This window comes from Trachypithecus francoisi, unplaced genomic scaffold (assembly GCF_009764315.1).
Source record: "Trachypithecus francoisi isolate TF-2019V2 unplaced genomic scaffold, Tfra_2.0 Contig01558, whole genome shotgun sequence".
In the NCBI taxonomy this organism is placed as follows: Eukaryota; Metazoa; Chordata; class Mammalia; order Primates; family Cercopithecidae; genus Trachypithecus; species Trachypithecus francoisi.
In genome coordinates, this window is record NW_022681440.1 from 3,394,708 (window position 1) to 3,417,613 (window position 22,906).

Sequence of the window (22,906 nt, forward strand, 5' to 3'; positions counted from 1 at the left end):
GCTTCTTTGCTATTCCAATCAGTGCTTACCTCACGTGTTGTTTTCTTACTGTGTGACAATCTCTGTGCAGACTCAGAATGAGAACAAAAAACAAGACAGAAAAACCTCTGCTACCACAGGCTTACATGATAGTTGGAAGGGTGCTGAGTCAATGAAGGATATAATTTCTGATTATGTGATTATGTGTTAAATGCTGTCCACATAGTAACACACAGCAGGTTGATAGAGAAGGGGAGGGAGGGCTGCCAGTTTAGCCAGGGTGCACAGGGAGGGCCACTCTGCAGGTGACATCTGAGCTGATACGTGTGTGCTGCGCAGGCTGTGACAGGAAGACCTGGCTGAAGAGTGTTTTGGGTGGGAGGAGCAACACGAGCAAAGAAGCATGATTGGGTTTTCAAGGGTTCAACATGGTGTTGGAGTCCCGTTCTAGGTCACATCAGTTACTCCCATGCTTTTAAATCTCATCTCTTAGATGAAAGTGAATACCATGTTTCTGTAAGAGATCTCAGCTCTCTAATCCAGACACACATGCATATAACAAACAGACTAACTGAGGTTTCCCCTTGGTTGCCTATGGGGATCTGAGATTTAACAGATCAGAAATGGAACCCTTCACCTTCCAATCGTGATGGGTTCTTCTATTGCTTTCGCCATCACCGTGGGTGCTACCGCCCTTGGCTCAGTGGCTTCAGAGAGGTAACTCCATTTCCCTCAATTCTCCTGAGCAAACCACTCACACATTTCTTTCACATTTTATCTCGAACACAATGAAATCCGTCCGCTGCCCTCCACCCATCACTCAGCACGCCAGCCCAACACGTCACCCTTCTGCCTGAACGACTTCAGCATCCTCCTCTCCTTCTTCCTCTAGTTGGCCTTGCCTGGGTCTGTAGGAGCAGCGACAATGAACTGTTTCACATATAAATCGGACCTTCTCATCTAAGCATCTTTCATGCTTTCTCCTTTTCTTCTTTCTTTCTCTCAAGTTTCAGTGGGTTGGGCCAGTTCATCATTTCTTGGTTCTTTGAATACTCTAGTCTCATTCCTTCCTGAAGGCTTAGCTTTTGCTGTTTACTGGGCAAGAGGGTTTTTAAGTTCACACTTACCTTAGGTAATTCCTGCTCATCTTTTCCATTTCAGCTTAAATGTCATTTTGCATCAGAGTCCAACCGTGACCCCATTCAAAATCTGATGCGCCGCCATCCAGTTATTAATTTCTTGAACAGTATTCTGTTCTTTTCTTCCTAGCCTTTATCCCAATATGCAGCAATGAATATTTACATGAGATTTTATTTCTTAGTGTTTTCTCCATGAGGTCTTCTTGTTAAACACTGGGAAGACTGACACCTCCCGGGAGCTGATGCAGAGCCTGTCTGTACGGGGTATTCAGTCAACATTTCACTGAGTGGATGTTGAATAACTAAATGAAACTGGCTACAGTTAACTTTCTATTTCTATTTTAAAGTGTTATTTCCATGGGAATTTTGATTACTCATGTAGGAAAATAATAGTTTGAAATGTTTTCTTTTTACAAATAAAATTGTGGGGTCTGTTCAAAAAATATGTTAAAATATTTTTCCAGTTTTTAAATATAATTCAATAAGACTATAGGCAACAAACAAACACTGTAAAAATGAAATTTTAAATCTACTTACTTCTAAGTGAAAAGGCGTGATTCCCTATACAACTAGTTTTATTTGTTGAGACATCAAACCCTGTGTTTCTGACGGATCAAAGTTATATCTTTTAGCCTTTGCTTACAGTATGCAAGTAATCTGTCTTTTTAAAATGAAAGGTGCATGTTTCTTTTAGCATAATATTGTTTTACCTGTATTCTTTCTGTGCCGATCATGTGGTCTTTTCTATCTCCGTGATCTCTTATAGAGTAAACTTGTGTATTATAACATTCCTTGATAAAATAACCCTGAGTATAGGAATCGTAGAGATCGACTGATGGAATATTAAAGTTGAAAGTGGGTTACTAGAAACACTTAAGAAAGAGACAGATGAGAGTTCTTGGCTTGGACACATGTGGCAAATAATTGGCACTGAAATAATTTAGTCTAAACTGTTTACAGGAGAAAAAGGTGAGAAGCTGGTATTTGCTGTAACGTTGTCTTTATTGAGCAATGCTAGGTGTACTGTGTATTTCATGTCATTCAGTTTTCCCAGTAATATTGCATGGTTGATATTTTAAGGGAGAAAGACCTTATATACAAAACTTCCAGCAATAACTATATGTAACTAAATACACATATAAATAATGGAGGAGACTATACCTGAATGTCAGTTGAATGCATCAGTGAAAGAAAATATAATAATAGTAAATAAGATTCTCTGCTTCCTATTAAGCATCTCACTCAGAAAGGGTCTTCATGGTTTAACCTTTGTCTCAGTAACTGACCTGGGTTTTCTTGTTTCTCAGCTGAAACTGTTCCCCTTTACAAGCAGTTTCCCCTGCGTCCTGTGAACATCCCAGGTTCTTTCCGCCTTTGCTCACGTCATGCCTGGGTGTCTCCTCTGTACATCCCTTCTTCCCCCAACTTCTCACTCCTCTCATGTCCATAACTGTTTATCCTCCAAGGCTTGGAATTCCGTGAAGCCAAGGTTAGAATTCTATTTTATCTTTTTCTTTCCTTTTCCTCTATCCTCTTTCCCTTCTTTATCTTTTCTTCTTCTTTTGTTTCTGATTCCTACTCTATTCCTTTTCTTCTTTTTTTTTTTCCTGTCTTTGCTTTGTATAACTTTTTAAAAGAAACTTAGATTATTTGAGTTACTAGAACCACTTAAGAAAGAGAGAGATGAGTGTTCTTGGCTTGGACACATGTGCCAAAACTAGGAAGCCACAAATAATTTGGCTCTAGGCACTGGTCACTTTTCTGTATGGCTCTCATGAGCTGTGGCGTGACCTGCAGGGTGCCTATGCTTCTTTCTGTGAGGTTGCCCCTTCTTGGGGCACCTGTGAGGATGCCCATGCCCTCCCCTCTGCAGGAGCTGCCTCCCTCTGAGACACTCCCTCTTCCTCCCCCTACACTTGCCATGATGTTCAGTGGCTGCCGTCAACCCGGTGGCATCCGCCCAGCCATGGCTTTCATCACTAAGGGCTTCATATTACTGTGTGCATCATAGCTCAAGTTCTCCAAGAAGTAAACCTTAAGGACCCAGACGATTTTTTAAAATAATTCAAATTCACGAGTTAAGGTTAATGGAAGCCTTGCCCAATTTGGGCCAAGTCCTCGTGACTGGCCTGTGCTGTGGTGAACAAGGAAGGGGCGTAAGGTCATCCTTGGCAGGTGTGGGCAGGCAGGGATGGTTCCAGAGAAGTGTGCATGGGCTGGAACCTCTGCTGGGTTTTTATGATTGTTTTTATCTTTAAGGAAAGAACCTATTCTCATTGTAGGGCATTATTATAACACAAATTAAAAAAAAAAGAAAACTACAACCACGTTGTTGCCATGGTAGAGATTCAGTAACCATGAGGGGTTTACACGTCAACAAAGGTGAAGACAGTATATCCGGCAACACTGCCAGTCTTTTTCTATGTTTATTTTATGTAAAAAAATAGAATTACGTTTATACCACGTTGTGTTTTGTAATCTGCTTTTTATTACATTGTCCTTTTGAATATTTTACACAGGAATTCATATTAGATATACAATGTAAGTTCAAATATTAACGGAGTGTGAAGTACTTTTCAGTTTTCTTTTCAACCTGTGGTCACTAAATGAGCATTATCTCCTGAAAGCTCCCCTAAAGGTCAAAAGTGAAAACAATGAATTAATGTATAAAGAACAATGTGGGCTTTGAAATCAGATACCTTAGTATATTTATCAGCTAAATAAACAAGATGTGCTGACGCAGATTCCAACCCTCACTTTTCTCATTTCTTAAACAGGCAAAGTAATAATTCCCTCATAAAGATTTTGTGACACTTAAATTATGTAATATATAAAAGCGTGCTTACCATAAAATGTCGCATAGATGATCACCCTTCCTGTTTTTATTATTAATATCTCATAGTTCCTTATATACATTAAAGTTTATACATTTTTGTAAGAACATATAGAATATAATATTAGATTGTTACCTTTTCCACATTTACAGATACCAGTACATAATTTGCTATGATTAGGAACATACTAAAAGCAATCTAATGTATTCAGGTGAGGTTATGTCAATAAAAATAATAGCACACCTTTAAGTAACCTACAGAGTCTTCTCAGTGAATGTTAATGTCTATGATTTCAGGACTAGAGGTGATATGCCATGATTTCTTTAAGGAAATATAACTTAATAATTTGTGATCTGTGAAACTGAAATCTTACGCACGTATTACAGCATCACGTGGTCAATTTTACTTCTCCCAAGTGTCTCCCAGCTAGGTGTTTTCAAAGCAGATATCCACAGCTGCACAGAAGGTTTTTATCGCAATCTCAAACTCAGTTTTCTTTCTCCATTTTACATCTGCAAAATATCTGAATAGTATATAGAGTGAAATTGCACTGCAAATATTCTAAGAGAATTAAATTTTTGAGTGAATGCATCAAATGGAGTTATTGATATGTTAATTACAGTGTTAAACTGTGTTTATCACAGAAATTCTCAACCAAATAATTTACTATTTCTGCTCTTTAAATAATGCAGAAACTCTTAAGGAAATGCTTGAATTTATTTCCTCTTATATATTGTACTATGGTAAACAAATACTAAACATTGTATAACTGTATTTAAAACCATCTATGATATGAATATTTAATAAAGCCTTAACATTAAATAGTATTGATTTATTAATACTTATATTTATATATTGATATAAATATTCTTATTTATTGTATATATTTACTTGGATATATAAATTATATTTGACATATATACTCTTAAAGTTTTAATGACATTATTCTCTTATTCTGAATACATAGGTAATATATGTAAAAGTAATAAAACATATCCATAAATTATATAATACATACTTATCTATATTTACTGTATTGGAATGTACTTACAAGATCCTGAAATCACTAATGAACTATTATCAAAAAGAAACTTTCTGTGGACACTCATCATTCAGATCATGTCTCATGGTCTTCTACATCTAGGGAATGACAAATACAAACTTTAAGATTTAATTATTATATTTTACATAAATATTTAAATATGTTTAACTATAACTCTATATATGTTTCTAAAATAAATTAGATAATGACTTCAAGATATTTTCCCATTTTTTTTTTCCCATTTTTAAGTTGCTGGCCTGAATTTTAGATTCTATGCCAAGTGCTATAAACTGGCCTAGTCAAATGCGGCTTTCACTGTGAGGAGGAGACCAGGAATAATTCAGCATCCTGTAAGATATCTTTGAGTGAGCCCCCAAAACCGTTTCTGAGTCTTAAGTCTAGAGTTCTTAAATGTGCAAAAGGAGACTAAAGCAGAAATGACAGGCCCTCAGTCCTCCAGCTAAGCTGGTGCTCTCCCCAGGTGACGGTCATCCTGCATTTGCAGGAGCCAGCGGGAGGCATGGAGATGTCTCTCTTTGGTGCTGCCAATGTACATTCCCGGGAACATCTCAGAGCATCACGTGCAATCAGACAGATGGTGATAAGGACGATTCTCCAGGCTCTGGCAAAATGTTCAGTGCCATTAATTTTGTTAAGGTCATTTACACTGATTTTATACTAGAATATTCTTATTTTTTATTTTATTCATACAGTAAATAAACATCTTGGTTTCATTTGAAGCTTTATAAGGAAAATATTTCCCCTTTGAACATTTGCTGCTTCCGTGATATATCAGTTGGAAAGACAATTGTTAATATCAGCCCTTGTGAAAAATCTACTTGTTTTCCCTCTGATAGAAAAAATAATCTAGGGGAGACCATGTTAAAAATAAATAAAGACAGTGTAAGAATCTGCAGTGTTCAAAACTACTGAGGCCATAGGATCTCTGCAGGAAGTGGTAAGAATAATGTTGGAATGACTGAAGATTCCGAATGCCAAATCGTTTTATTTTTATGTACAATAGAATCATTAATTTTTTTGGTTTATCAGTTTTATATTTTAGGACATAGCATTAGAAGCTGAAATGTATTTTTTAAAAATAAATTTCTATAAACTAAAAGAGAGCTTGATTTAAGACCATGGCAGTTGAATTAGAGACCCGAGAACATGGGTAAAATTGGGGCATAGGAATTATGATAACGGGTGATCAACCACTTGTGTTTTTAAAGTCAGCACATTAAGGTGTGTAGTGGGAGAGGAAAGAGGGGCCAGACCAAAAAATCTGGCAATGTGATGAATTAAACACCTGGAAAATCCAGCCCTTGCCTCTCACTCAGGTTGGAAGCTTCATGTCCAGTTGGAGATCCATTAATATGAGATCTAAAACAATAAATTTACAAGCAATATGTGCTGAGCAACTTATTTCTGTGTGAACTATTCATTTAAAACTTCTCACATTGCTCTGATAGTAGGACTTTATCCTCCAAGTGTCAACAATTCTTATTTTATATATTTTTATAGAACTTGTAAACATTTGATTACTACTATGAGGAAAAACAACTACTGCTAGAGACTGTACAAATATTCTGTAAAAACAGCAAAAAAAAAAATCTGTTATGCATGAAGAAATATCTCCATAGGTGCCGTAAATCAAAATTATCCTCTTATAGCTATAAGAAATAGATTATTACAATGGCAACATTTTCTTATTGTTGAAATTGTCATCTAATCAAGTTATTAGGTTTTGAAGAAGGGTGTGACATGACAAAGTTTCATTCTTGCTGAGATACAGACCTCCTGCAGATCAAAGAGGAGAAATATATTAAAATGGAGCTATTACTTTTCAATTCAATGAGATAATACAGAGTCTATAAAATGCTGAAGGAAAAAGCTGTCAGTGTTGACATTTCAAACTGAGTATAGCAGGAAGGTCTGAAGTCTATAGTGTCCCTCAAAGACATATTCTAGAGTGGGCTGTCAACTCATCCAAAGCTCATCAATAGAGTGGGGAGACGGCTACTAAAAAGTTCAGTGAGAATATGTTCTGTATAACCACCTTCCTGATGGTTATGCAGCTAAAAACATGTCACCTCTCTGAAGGCTTAAGTGGTTAGAATTTGTCTCAAAACTGATCCAACTGAAATACACCTGTACATCTCTGAAGAAACAAGTAGCAACAATGAAAATATACAATAATAATAAATTGTAAGTGCCTCCATGCTAAAAAGTGTGAATTTATCTAAATGGCTCTTATATTGGTTTGTTTATCCGAAATATAAATCAACATTTAACTCAAAATGGCACCTTACATAGAGATTTAACATTCAAGCCAATTTATGGCTCTAGTTCTCTAAAGGTGGATTATATTCTCCGTGGAAAGCCTTTTTTTTTCTCTTAGTGGAAGGAAAATCACTACCAGATGGTTTGGACTAAAGCCTCATGGTTCAAACCATATGGCCTCCCATGTGTACGTTTGGTTGGGAATATAAATGAAAGCACCTCTTCACTTTTCTTTTGCATGCTCAGTGTATTTTTAACTAAATTTTATGAAAGGAATGCAACTGTTAAGAAATAAAAAAGTTTTTATTAACTGAAAGTGTCTCTCTAGTTTATGAAGCCCTTCAACGCAGAATGTCTCGTAAGGTAATTATGGCCAGAGTACGGAAAGGCATTCTTTTTTTTATTTTTTATTTTTTTTTTTTTTGCGTTTTGCTTTGTCACCCAGGCTGGAGTACAATTGCGCGATCTCAGCTTACTGCAACCCCCGCCTCCCGAGTTCAAGCGATTCTCCTGCCTCAGCCTCCTAATTTTTTTTTATTTTTAGTAGAGATAGGGTTTCTCCATGTTGTTCAAGCTGGTCTTGAACTCCTGACCTCGGGTGATCCACCCGCCTCGGCCTCCCAAAGTGCTTAGGATTACAGGCATGAACCAAGCCCTGGAGTCAACTCATTCTTAACTCTGGCTTCAGTTTTCTTTCCTGTAAAATGGGTTTAATATTAAAAATTCATAGACTGATTATATGGATTAAATTTCAAAACATACGGAAATGATACTAAGAGTTTCTAGCAAACATATAAGTTTAATTTTATATCATTGTCATTATTCTCAGCACTTCATTTGTAATTATTTCTGATTATTAACTCATATAAATCTTATCTCCAATAATTTATTTGTTTCTAATCTTTGTCATAGAAGTAGTTGCTTATACTTCTTTTCAGACACTTGCTTTATTCACGATGGCACCTGCTCTACCTGTATAGTTTGATACAAAGAAATTCGTGCTGAGGTTTAATTGATACTTATATGGCATGTCCCCAAACGGCAGGGTAATTTGATGAATAAGAATTTTCTTTACTGCCCTACAGAGTCACAAGGTTTTGTGCAGATCTAATGGGGTATTGTAAATCAACATGCTTTGAAAAAGTCATTTAAAAAATATATAATTTACACTTTTAAAATCAAATTCATTGTGGCCGGGCGCGGTGGCTCAAGCCTGTAATCCCAGCACTTTGGGAGGCCGAGACGGGTGGATCACGAGGTCAGGAGATCGAGACCATCCTGGTCTACACGGTGAAACCCCGTCTCTACTAAAAAAAAAAATACAAAAAACTAGCCGGGCGAGATGGTGGGCGCCTGTAGTCCCAGCTACTCGAGAGGCTGAGGCAGGAGAATGGCGTAAACCCGGGAGGCGGAGCTTGCAGTGAGCAGAGATCGCGCCACTGGACTCCAGCCCGGGCGACAGAGCGAGACTCTGTCTCAAAAAAAAAAAAAAAAATCAAATTCATTGAAACTCTTTTACAAACTGTCTAATTTATATCTGATCATTCACTTCCATAATTTTATAGCTTTCTTTAGTATTAATAGTGTGTAATCAACCCATCTATTGATATTTTCAGCTTTGATTTTTCACTGCAAGGTTTTAACTAACATTTAACATATTTATTACTATCTATGTCATGTGTTCTATGAGATCTGAAAATATATAACTCAACAAAATTAGAGTTAAAGTGATATGAAACCCAGTAATTCCTCTCTTTGAAAATGTTTCTCTGAGGTACTGAGGATTCCGCTGGAAGTGGATTCATCACTCTTTCCAACCTGGAAGCTTTTATGTCTAGATGAATCAATGACTCACGGTGCAGACGGAATAGGTAGTTGGGATTTATGGAGCTGTTGTTTCCTTGCACATATCGTGTGTCAGCATACTTTTTCTGACTCTTTATCACAGGAAACAACTCCCTCTGTTTCAGAAAATCACCCATATTTTACATTTAATCTCTAATCACTTTTTGTTAGCTTCTACCATCTGCAATCCATTCAGGCTTGTCTAATTCATTTTGCGCTTTCATAGAATTCCGACTAAGTCACCTTTCTTTAGTAAGTGACTTTGGCATTATCTTTAAAAAGATCCAGAATGCTTTTGTCCAACTTGGGCAGGTAGCTCCAATTTCTCACCTTTCTTTTAACTACTATTCCTTGTGAGAAAAAAATAGAAAAGGAGAAATAAAAGTGGACCTTTGTCAGCCTTGGTGTTGCATTTTCAACCAGTCTGGGTATTGTGGAAAAGTGCGATGAGTCTACCAACCTAGAGTCTATTATTTCTGACAAACATCAATGGTAGCCATTCATCTTGATGAAGTGGTTTTAATTTGCCAGAGCAATAATGATTTTGCTTGAGGGAGTAAAGAAGACATCTAGCCAGTGATGGCAGGAAGAATAAACATGGCAGAAATAACATTCTGCATTCCAGTTTGAAACTGTTGAAACTAAACACGTTTAGGAGATAAGCTTTAGAGAGCCAGTAGTAGACCACTGCTTACTGACTGAGAACTGTACCCCAGCACGTAGTACAGACGAAAACCTGGGGTTGCAGAAAAAAGTAATAGAGGATCAGAATGATAGAAATAAACACACACGGCCGGGCGCGGTGGCTCAAGCCTGTAATCCCAGCACTTTGGAAGGCCGAGGCGGGCGGATCACGAAGTCAGGAGATCGAGATCATCCTGGCTAACACAGTGAAACCCCGTCTCCACTAAAAATACAAAAAACTAGCCAGGCGAGGTGGCGGCGCCTGTAGTCCCAGCTACTCGGGAGGCTGAAGCAGGAGAATGGCGGGAACCCGGGAGGCGGAGCTTGCAGTGAGCTGAGATCCGGCCACTGCACTCCAGCCTGGGAGGCAGAGCGAGATTCCGTCTCAAAAAAAAAAAAAAAAAAAAAAATGCACACACACAAGGAAAGAGAGAGAGACAAAAGATAGAAGTAACATCACACTTGTTGGTTTTAACCATTATAAGCATAAACTTCTAGCTGGACATGATAACTCACTGTAATCCCAGCACTTTGGGAGGTCGAGGTGGGAGAATTGCTTGAGCCCAGGAGTTTGAGACCAGCCTGGGCAATGTGATGAAACCCTTTTTCTACAGAATAATAATAATAATAATAATAATAATAAAAAACATGAGCGGGGAGTGGTGGCATGCGCCTGTAGTTGCAGCTGTTTGGGAAGATCGCTGGAGCAGGGAAGATTGAGGCTGCATTGAGCCATGATTGTGCCACTGCATTCCAGCCTGGGCAACAGAACAAGATTCTGTCTCAAAAAATGAAAAAAAAAGTTAAAAAAAAAAAAGAAAAAGAAAATTCATGCAGTTCTATGGCTTTAAATATATTGATGCTGTTGTACATCCATCACCACTATTCATCTCCCCAAATTTTCATCATACTCTGCTGAAATACTTTACACAATAACACCTTATATTTCTTCTCTCCTTCCCTTTGCCCCAGCCCCTGACAAAACCATCATTCTACTTTCTGGCTCTCTGACTTTGATTATTCTTCGTTTTTAACCTCTGTGTGTCCTTATGCCTAAAGTGAGTCTCTTGTGGGCAACATACAGTTGGGTCCTGTTACTTATTAACTTACTATTCAACGCGTCCTGCCAACCTATGTCTTTGGTTTGGGAGTGATTCTTTTTCCAGGACTCCCATAAAGAAAGTACCACACTACTCACTGAGTGGCTTAAACAACAGAGATTCACTTTACCACAGTCCTAGAGGGTAGAAGTCTGAGATCAAGGTTTGGGCAGTGTTGGTTTCTTCTAAGCCCTCTCTCCTTGATTTGTGGATGGGCTCTGTTCTTCCTGTCTTCACATGAACTTTCCTTTATGTGTTCATGTCCTAACTTCCCCTTCTTTGAAGGGCACCAGTCATGTTGGATTAGGGCTCACTTTAAGGAGCCTCTTCTTTAATTACCTCTTCAAAGTCTCTATCTCCAAATATAGTCGTTTGTGAGGTACTGGTGGTTAGAACTTCAGTGTATAACTCTTTGTGGGGAGGAGGGACATAATTCAGCCTAAAACAGGGAGTTAAATCCATTTATATTTAAAATAATTATTTAAAGGGTAGCTCTTACTTTTACCATTTTGCTGTTATTCAGTTTTCATATGTCTTTTAGCATTTTTGTCCTTCATTTGACCCATTACTATTGTCCTCTATGTTTAGTTGATCTTTTTGTAGTGTCACATTGTGATCCTCTCCTCATTTCTTTTTTACGTGTTCTATAAATATTTTCTTTATGGTTTCCATGGAGATTACATATAACCTCCTACAATGATGGCAGTATCTTAAATTGACACCAGTTTAACTTCAATCGGATACAAAAACTTCGATCCTTACAAGTCTGCTCCCTTTATGCTATTGCTGTCATAAATTACATCTTTATATATAATGTAACTATTAGCATAAATGCATAATTATTTTATACATTTATTTTTAAATACTGTAGAAAATGAAAATGGAGGTTTTAAGTCAAACTTACTATAATTTTTTTACATTTATTTTCATGTATTTACCTGTACTAGGGACCCTCTCTCTTCTTTTTTTTTTTGAGACGGAGTCTCGCTCTGTCGCCCAGGCTGGAATGCAGTGGCCGGATCTCAGCTCACTGCAAGCTCCGCCTCCCGGGTTCCCGCCATTCTCCTGCCTCAGCCTCCAGAGTAGCTGGGACTACAGGCGCCCGCCACCGTGCCCGGCTAGTTTTTTGTATTTTTTTAGTAGAGATGGGGTTTCACTGTATTAGCCAGGATGGTCTTGATCTCCTGACCTCGTGATCCGCCCGTCTCGGCCTCCCAAAGTGCTGGGATTACAGGCTTGAGCCACCGCGCCCAGCCCCCTCTCTCTTCTTGAGTCTTCAAGTGACTGGGTAGTGCCCTTTCATTTCAAATTGAAGGACTTTCTTGTAGGAAACATATATTGGTAATAAACTCACTCGTATTTTGATTGTCTGGGAATGTCTTAATTTCCCTTTCATTTTTGAAGGATAGTTTTCCTAGATGTAGAATTCTCAGTGGACATTTTTTCAGCAATTAAATGTATTATCCATTGCTTTCTTTTCTTTTCTCTTTTCTTTTTCTTTTTCTTTTCTTTTTTTCAGATGGAGCCTTGCTCTGTTGCCCAGCCTAGAGTGCAGGGGTGCAATCTCAGCTCACTGCAACCTCTGCCTCCCAGGTTCAAGCTATTCTCCTGTCTCAACCTCCCTGGGATTATAGGTGCCTGCCATCATGCCAGGCCAATTTTTGTCTTTTTAGTAGAAATGGGGTTTCACCATGTTGGCCAGGCCAGTCTTGAATTCCTGACCTCAAGTGATCCACCCACCTTGGCCTCCCAAAGTGCTGGAATGACAGGTGTGAGCCACTGCACCCAGCCTATCCATTTGCTTTCTAACCTGTGAAATGTCTGTGGAGAAATCTGTTGATAGTCTTATTATGGATCCCTTGTTTATGAGGACTTGCTTTTCTCTTTCTGCTTTTAAGATTCTCTCTTTTTCTTTGGCTCTTAACAGTTTGATTATTATGTCTCTTGCTGTGGATCTCTTTATGTTGATCCTACTAGGAGTTCATTAAGCTCCTTGAATTTGTGTATCTATGTCTTTCCTCAAATTTGGAAAGTTTATATCCATTAGTTTAAATTCATATCTGTAATCATTGTTGTAAATTCATTTTCTAGTAAGTCTGATGCATATGTTTCTTCAGTGACTGTATCTGGAGATTTATTTCGACCCTTTGAATGGCCTGTTTTCTTGTTTCTTTGTATGCTTTGTGATTTTTGTTAAAAAATAAGCATTTGAAAAGAATTAACTACCACCCTCAATCTTTGCAGAATATAGTAGAAAATGTTCACTAATTAGTGGGCCTCTGAGCCTTCAGATCAATCTGGGCTGAAGACTTTAGGTGTTTTCAGGTTTTGAGGGGGCACACGTCCTGTCTGGGTTTGTGTGTAGCTTTTGTTGTGTTTTTGATTTCATTTTTTTCCCCAGCTGCTTTTAAACACAATAATATTCCAAAGAATCTCATCTCATCTTCTCATTGGGACCTTATATATGTGTTCTATTGTGTTCCTCTGCCTGGAATCCCTTACACCAAGGTACCCATGGGTTTGCAATTTTGCTGCAGTTTTCTATACAGCAGTGCTTGTCACAGCCTCTCATGGCTTCTAGCCAGAGATCCCAATTATGCTGCCCTTCCTCATCTGACCTGCAAAGACAGAGCTCAGTCTCTCAGGCAGCCCACAGAGAGACCATCGTGCTGCCAGCCACTTTCCCTCTGCTTCTCCATCCCTAGAGAGGAAACTAGTCATCTGGCCGCTTCCTCTCAACTGCACTGTGCCGCACAAGTCATGGTATGAAACAAGGGAGAGTAAAACATCATGAAATACAGTCCTATTTCGAATATCTTTTTTCTCACTGGGCATTTGCTTGGTTGTTATAGATGCTTTACTGTTATTTAGGGCTCCTATAAAATTATTTTAATCTTTCGGTAGTCATTTCTTTGCTGTTTCCGTGGGGAAATATGGGTCTGGAGCTTTCTTTCTCACTGTCTACTGATGCTATCACCAAACTTGCTGGATTATTTTGATGTAATATTGAGAAAATTAAACATTTAGAAAATAAAATTTTGAAATTCAAGATAATTCTCACATCATGCAGCAAAATAATGTTTAGATGTTATAAAAGAAACTTATTTTAAAAAAGAAATAAAAATACCTAAAAAATATCTAACCTATTTGGAATAGTGAAGTACTTACTAAGAATGAAACCACATAATATATAAAATATAATTTGTGTTTAATGAAGGATTATATTGTTACCCAAATTTATTCTAACTTAGCAATGAAAGATAAATTTTGACTGGGCGTGGTTGCACATGTCTGCAATCCTAGCACTTTAGGAGGCTACGGTGGGAGTGTCACTTGAGCCAGGGGTTTGAGACCAGTCTGGGCAATATAGTTAGACTCCATCTCTACAAAAGATTTCTTTTTAATTATCTGGGCATGGTGGCACAAGCCTGTGCTACCAGCTATTAGGGAGGCTGAGGTGGGAGTATTGCTTGATTCTGGGAGGTTGAGGCTGCAGATCCATGATTGTGCCACTGCACTCCCACCTGGGCAACAGAGTTAGACCCTGACTCAAAACAAACTAAATTAAACTTGCTATAATTACTGTTGTTTTATGCATAGTTTTAATCAAATGCTCCACGAGTTCCACATATACCCAGGCATATTCTTTTCTTCTTATGGAATCATTTAAAATATGTATGAGAAAATATATGTTTATATGTACACCTTTCAGCTGCAAATAATAGAATCAACTATGCAATAGATTTAAACTATAGCAAATAAACTATAATAAATACAACAGAATGTTCAGAATTGCAATATTACTCCTAAATTGGTTGATTTTCTGCCTCAAAAATAAGGTAGCAGGTCCAGGCTGTTAACACATCTTTTCTATTCCATACATGCTGTTATCTCCCTCAGATTATAGCAAAATCACACCAATAGTTCTACATTTGAAACCTGGACACAGAAATTTTCAGAGTAAAATAGATATGCACTTTATTAGCATCCTGCAATGTTTCCCAGAAGTACTGCTGTGGACTTCCCCTCACATCTCATTATACTGAATTGGGTCCCAAGCCCTCTGCTAAGCAAATTCCTGGGAAAAGTAAAAAAGAAATGCCTTAGTTTGATTGCACAAATTATACAGGGTGAAATGAATTTTGAGTTGACAGCCACTCTATCCAATAAACAAATGAGTTCTTTAAAAATTATTCTGTCATCACAGTCCCAACATTGCATCCTGTTGGGTGCAAGTCCCAACAGGAGAAAAGGTTTTTCGTGAAATTCAGGAAATAATCAGTGCACTTGAACAAAGAAACCATTATGGGTTTTAGTTCAATGATAAATACTTCAATGTTTAAAATATATGTAATGTTACTTAAAGTATCTTTTGTATAGAACTTAGTAAATATCATCTCTGTTGTCATCTATGGGAATGAGTGAAGGCTTTCTTCTCTCTAAGTGCATGCATTTTTCTCATAATGCTATTTTTCTCATCATGCTGTTAATTGTAACCTGGTGTAAAAGTAGTCATAAGGAACAAATGAGATTTTTTATTAAATTTTGACATCTTAAAAATAAGAGAAATAAAACCAAAGATTATCATCCTTTCACTGGAAAACACATCTTTGATTTTCACCAAGGAGAATATAAACATTTATTTGAATGTATTTAAGGTGTCTTAATTCCTTTGGAGATCACATTTTAAGTCATTATCATTAAAGAACTGAAAATGCCTAGAATACATTTTTTATCTGGGTATTTCCTCAATAACTACAACATTTTAACACTGTTTCTCTCTATGACAGTGAGCCAAGGAGGTGTTGCATTGGTCTCTGACATGTGTCCAGATCCTGGGATTCCAGAAAATGGTAGAAGAGCAGGTTCTGACTTCAGGTAAGAGATACAATAGTGATGGAAAAAAGCATGTTATTTTTAAGAGATATATAATTTCAGCTTGAAGTTTAGTTTAACTCTTTTGTTCTTTTGAGGTAAAGATAAAACTTGGCAATCATTATGCAACTATATTATCTGTAGAATTCTAAAACATATCATACTGAAAAATTTCAGGTACTCTAGAGTCAGCACCTTATAATCTAGGAACCAATAATAAAAATTTAGCTCTAAATATGTGTAACCAAAATTTGTCTTCAGAGAGTTTATTTTTTGTTTATAATCTGTTAAATTTTCTGTATTAGTCTCTTCTCACACTGCTAATAAAGACATACCAGAGACTGGGTAATTTATAAAGGAAAGAGGTTTAATTGACTTATAATTCAGCATGGCTGAGGAGGTCTCAGGAACCTTATAATCATGACAGAAGGGTAAGCAAACACATCCTTCTTCATATGGCGACAGGAAGGAGAAGAATGAGCAAAGTGGAGAAAAATCCCCTTAAAAAACCATCAGATCTCGTGAGAACTCACCACCATGAGAACAGCATGAGGGTAACTGTACCCATGATTCAATTACCTCTCACCGGTCCCTCCCACAACATGTGGAGATTATGGGTGCTACAATTCAAGATGAGATTTGGGTGGGGACACAGCCAAACCATGTAAATCTCATATTCCAATTTTTTAATGTTTAAAGATAGAAGGTAAAATATTTAATTATCGCCTCATAGTTATTTCATTAAAAAACTTTAGGAATGATGAATGTTAGTATCAGCCAATAAAGTTTATTCAGAAAATGTGAATCATTTTACTAGGATTATGATGATACTGATTTTCTGTTGCTACGTTATGAATACAGTAGTGATAATAGTCCTATTACTTTAGATTTTTACACTGATTGCAGTGAGTTCAAGAATTGTCACATTTTCCATCTTACAAGATGGATACTATTATTAGAAGCAGCTATAAAATAAAATAGTAAAGAGAAGCAAGACACGTGTTTTTCCTTCTTACAATGTCACCATTTTTGAAAAAAAAATTTAAAAAGGTTCAGAAAGCTAAGGCTACTGAAGTGGCCTACAAATGGAAGAAAAGTACTGATACTATTAGAGAGGGAAGAAGGAATGTTATTTAATAAAATTGGAGTAACAACGGTAGTTTTAAAAAGAATAGAAAAATAAAAAAATGGCAGTGTGTCTATAATGAAGTTGGTAAAATGGTGTATTATTTTACCTGAAAAGGATACAAAGTATAGATATGAAGAAATAGAGTGTTGGAATGGATATAGGTTAACTATTGCACATCTTGACTAATATATAAGAAGTTTGTGGTTTCGCTGAAGTCCCTCTGAGGCAGAGCTTGAGATGAAAATTCTTATTGAAGTAATTTATTGGAAAAGTGCTCTCAGGAGGAGCAGAGTAGAGGAAGTGGAATAGAATTGGAGTAAAAATCTAAGCAGAAAGATGCTTTTACTGGAGACTCACTTCAGTCTGTTCCCATGGGGAGTTCTGGGCTACAAGTTGTACTGACAGACAGGCCTCACCTTTTGTACCCACCTTCCTGCCTGTCAATCAATGACTTCCTTCCTTTGGCTCAGGGAAGTTCTCCAGAGGAAGAGTTGGTTGTGAAGAGTTATGAGCAATCCAGTGAGTGTGGTGCATGGATGAACCAGCTCATAGCTAAAAGAAGGATGCTGGTTTCCAGTATCATATTATAAAATAGTGATCATTTGAAGTCATTCAGGAATTTTATCTCTTTCAAAAACAAAGCAACCCGATAAAATTGCACATTCTTCCAAGGGCTTTTCATTCTATGTCTTCCTTCCTTGTGTCAACAGTCACCTCTTTCATGTCCCTCTTGTTGAGGAAAAATCTTCTTCCTGCTTCCCTTCCCTTTCCTTCTGTGTCCCTTTGTTAGAGTTGACAACAGTGCATCATCACGATGTGCTCACATATCTGTTTTCTCACCTGTCTTAAGCGTCTCCAGAATGAAGAGTGTCTTATCTTTGCATCTTCAGTGACTAAAACTGTGTGTGGCACAAATAAACTCTTCTCCGTATCAAATGTACTTTGTGTGTCAGGGGAACTGCCCATCTTGTATCCTGTCATCTCAGAAACCTAGAAACTTCTTTGGTCAATTTTGTAGAGCTGTATTTTAAAAACAAATTAACTCATATCTGAGAATACCAAATTCTTCAAATTGCATTTCATGTTAAAAAAAAAATGACAGAGAAAATGCTTAAGCTATAAAAGTTAACAGGGGAGTTGTGACTATTCAGGTACCAATGTCTCCTTAGCACAAGGGTAATAATGAAACTTTTAGTCATATCCTAGGTGAGTCAGCCAATCTTTACTCCATTTCATTCTCAGATTAGACTTATTTCTGAAAAAGAGGTTTAAATTCAGGATGTACATTAACTCTGAGTGCTGTGTTGATCTGGCTGGGGTGGAGGTAGCGAGAATCTAGGTTGTGCAGATGTATGGCCCTTCAGGGATGGAATATAGGTAAGATTTCTGTAGAACTTTATCTCAGAACATAATTTCAATCTGTCACTTTCCTAGCTTTTTGGGAAATCATTATGTTGTTTATATGTCTCTATGTTTGTAGCAATAGCAATCAAATACGGTAACACCTGGGAAAATGCTTTGAAAGATTACATTTTCTCTTAAATTAAATACACATGTAAAATGTTATTTGTATCATCTATGGTGTGTGTATGTGTATACAAATATATACATAACAGAGATAAGCTAGTTATAGTAGCTTTTTTGATAGATTTCTTAGAACTTTCTCCCTAGGTGATTTTGTTATCTATAACTAAAAGGATTTTTAATTTTTGCTTTCCAATCTGAATTTCTTTACTTCTTTCTCTTGTTTAAGTGCAGTGGTTAGAAACTATTTTACAAGACTGAATAGAAATGGTGAGACATCTCTGCCTTTATTCCTGAGCTTAGGTGGAAAGTATTCTGGCTTTCATTATAATTATAACATTGCTTGTTGGTTTTTCATAGATGCCCTTTATTAGGTTGAGGAACTATCCTTCTATTTGTAATATTTTGAGGGGGGTGTGTGTGTGTGTATGTGTGTTTTAATCAGACATGAATTTGGAATTATTTCAAAAGCTGCTCCTACATCTATTGAGATGACCATTTTTTGTTTGTATATTTTGTGAATGTGAGGACTTAACTGATTTCCCAATGTTAAAAATAAACTAATATTCTGGAATAAAATTAATTTGTAATGATGTATTTTTCTTTTTATGGATTATTGAATTTGACTTGTTAAAATGTTTAGTTTTTTACAGGTATGTTTGTGAGTTATCATAGGCAGTAGTCCTTTCTTACAAAGACTTTTTTTTGTTCCTGTCAGAGTAATAATGGTCTCAAAATTAATTGAAAAGTGTTCTGTCCTCTGGAATACCATAGAAGAGTTTTTTATAATTGTTAATATTTCATTGCTAAATGTTTGGAATAATTCACCGGGGAAGCTACCTGGAATTGGAATTTTCTTATAAGTAGCTTTTAAATTACAGGTTGAACTTCTTTTCTACATACAGGCTTATGTAGATTATCTACTTCTACTTCAGTGAGCTTTGATAGTGTGTATCTTTCAAGAAATTTTAAAATTTCATCTAAGTTGTCAAATTTGTTGGCTTAAAATTATTCTTATTTTTCTTTATTATCCTATAAATGAGTAGCAGTTTCACAGCTCAAATTCTTGATATTCGTAATTTAAAAAAAATCTTACTTGGTCCATCTGGCTATTAACATGTCAACATTATTGAACTTCTCCAAAAAATGCAATTTATTTTTATATACATTTATCTATTGTTTAGTTTGTCTTTAATTTCATTGATTTCTGCTCTGACCTCTTATTAATTTATTTCCTCTGTTTACTATGGGCTCCATTTGTTCTTCTTTTTCTAGTCTCTTAAGGTTGAAGCTGAGGTCAGTAATTTAAGACCTTTATTTTTTCGAAATATGGGTGTCTACTGCTATGAATTTTCCTCTAAGGAATGCTTTGGCTGCATCTCTTCAATTTTGATAAGCTGTGTTTTTATTTTCATGCAGCTTAAATTACATTATATTTTCCCTTCTGATTACTTTTTCGTTCCATGATTTATTTAAAAGTTTTCTATTTTGTTTCCACATATCTGGACATTTTCCAAGGATCTGCATGGTTAGAGATTATGCTTTATAAGATCCAAACTTTTAAAAATGTTTTGATAATTGCTTTATGGGCAAGAATATGCTCTATCTTGGTAAATGTTCCATGACAACTTGAAAATAACACATATTTTAGTATTGTTGGGTGAAGTGTTCCATAAATGTCAGTTAGATCAAGTTGGTTGACAGTGTTGTTCAAGGCTTTGAGATCCTTACTAATTTTCTCGTCACTTGTCAAATCTGTTATTGAGAGAGATTTATCTAAACAATCTATTAAAATCGTGAATTTGCCATTTCTCATTGCAGCTTTATCAGTTTTTGCTTCATGTATTTTGAAGTTCTGTTGTTAGGTACACAAATGTTTAAAATTGCCATGTATTTTTGTTTAATACCTTTTATGTTATGAAATGATTTTCTTTATCCTGAGTAATATTTTTTACTCTGAAACCACATTTGGCTTACATTTTCATAGCCATTTTAGCTTTCTTTGAATTATTGTTAGGGTATAATATTTTATATGGATTGTTATAATGCTTCTGTATTTAATCTGTTGCACAATATTGTTTTAATAAAATGTTTTTTAAAAATCCAGCTTTACATATAGCTGAAAAAGAAATTAGTATTTTAGAATCTTTTATTATATGACTGAATATATTATTTGACACTATAACAAAAATTGGCAAATGATATCATCTTAAATTTTAGATGCCATTTGAATATGGGATTTTGAAAATAAACATTTTTTATTTTCTTACATCAAAATTTATTGGCTGAACTTCTTTCCTGAATTAATTTTTTGTATGTGCATGATTTCGTACCTCATACATCGGTCACTTGAAAATAGTGATTCATCGAGTTATGAGTTTTTTCAAATATTTATACGTTGTCCTATAAATTATCTAAAAAAACATTTGTTGATATTATCATGTATTTCATTAGAAAGATCTGTAAGCATTGAAAAACTGTCAAACTCATGATGGTAGATACAATCTTTTGAAAAGTTTCCAATTTTCATTAGAAAATTAGAAATGAAAATTACAATTTTATTTCTAATGAAAATTAGAAAACTTTGTCATGGGCTCAAATTTTGTCAGTCATTTTCCTTGAAGTAAAAGACTCATTCAATTTTTATAAACACCTGACAGATACTCAAATCTTAGCAGTGATAGTTTGTCTGCCATTCTTTAAATAAGAAGGAGTTCAATAGAAACCAATCAGCCAGCTCAACTCAAAACTGAAACAATTACGTAGATATTTGTTTCTCCAGAACTTCCTGAGGCTTCACCGTGCCCCAGAGACGCATTACGTATTCAAGTGTTATGATTTATTAAAACAATCATTTTCCCTGCTCCCTCAAGGACTTTCTTAAGTGACACAGGACCTTTTCTCTGCTACTGCCTGGTGCTGTTGCTTGATTGGTGCAAAATTGGCATCAGTTTTTCTCATCATTGTTTTTGCACTGTCAATGGAAATGGCAACATAGTGAATGATGATGTTTTAAAAGGAGGGAAGGCTGGGCACCGTAGACTGAGGTGGGTGGATCACAAGGTCAGGATTTTGAGACCAGCCTGGCCTAAATAAATAAATATATATATATATTTTCTAAATTCTTATAATCAAAACTAATGACTAATCATGTAATCCAAACTAACAACCAACATGGTCAAGATGGGTAGATGAGCTCATTTGCAGGGTAGCCTTTGTAAATATGTAACTTGGGGCTGTTTTTATTAAAAAGAGTTCACTTTTTTAGGTGAAACACAAAAAAAATACAAAAGTTAGCTGGATATGTTGGTGTGCGCCTGTAGTCCCAGCTACTTGGGAGGCTGAGGCAGGAGAATCACTTGAACTCAGGAGCCGAGATCACACCACTGCCCTCCAGGCTGGCGGACAGAGCAAGACTCTGTCTCAAAAAAAAAAAAAAAAAAAAAAAAAAAGACAAAAGCAGGGAAGATACTTTTTAATAGTCTTTTGAGACTCTCTTTAATGAAAGGTAATTCAGTTTTATTTTCTAAATTCTTATAATCAAAACTAATGACTAATCATGTAATCCAAACTAACAACCAACATGGTCAAGATGGGTAGATAAGCTCATTTACAGGGTAGCCTTTGTAAATATGTAACTTGGGGCTGTTTTTATTAAAAAGAGTTCACTTTTTTAGGTCGGTAAAATAGTCCTCCTCTGGTTTCATTTATAATATTATTCTGGTTTCTTGAGAAATCCCTTTTCCATAGACAATCTAAATATTAATTCTATCATTATCTATAAGATACCTAAAGAAAATAAAGCATAAAATACAAAGCTTGCTTATTTGAATTCAAGTCAGTTTGGGTACAGTTTTCTGACAGTATTTTTCAACATAGACCATTGTCTAAAAGACAAAGTGTATTCATTACAACTGAATATTTATGAGTAAGATTGATGGAAGTATTCAAATACCAATATCTGAGGGAGGGAGCTCGGACAGGGATTGAGAATTTATGGGTGTGTACTGGCATCTATTGTTCATCTATCTCTCTGTGCTAACAGGATATGTAGCCTATGTCCAGGCAGATGTAATTTTCCTTGTTTTTATAAGTAGAAGCGTTGAAAATCAGAACGCCAACCTAACAAAGTGCTATATCTAGTCGGAGTCAGAGCTGGGAATTTAAGCTGGAATCCTACTGATCTCAAAGCTCCTGTTGACCTTGATAGTTTGTAACACAGATAATTATAATAAAAGTTTTTACACCCACTCTGCAGGACCACTGGAAAGGTGGGTGTAGTTTGTGGACTTCACACAGTAGCCAATGAGGAGTCAAGGTATGGTTGAAATTTGCCCTTGAGCTCAGCGTTCCAAGTCATGCAGCTTAGCATGTGTTGCATATGCTGAACAGGACAGTCTTGCTTTAACTGATCACTGTGAGGGGTGTCTCATGTTGTAATTGGCACCACGGATCCATATAGAATAGCACTGGCC

General features: G+C 36.3%; 1 protein-coding gene across 1 annotated transcript in view; it reads left to right on the plus strand.

The window, feature by feature from the left end:
- CSMD1 (CUB and Sushi multiple domains 1) overlaps positions 1-22,906 on the plus strand; it is a 2,074,981-nt gene that overhangs the window by 1,393,682 nt on the left and 658,393 nt on the right. Inside the window, exon 8 of the mRNA XM_033177634.1 lies at positions 15,694-15,781. Within this exon, the coding sequence (XP_033033525.1) occupies positions 15,694-15,781 (88 nt within the window). The remainder of the gene's footprint in view (positions 1-15,693; positions 15,782-22,906) is intronic.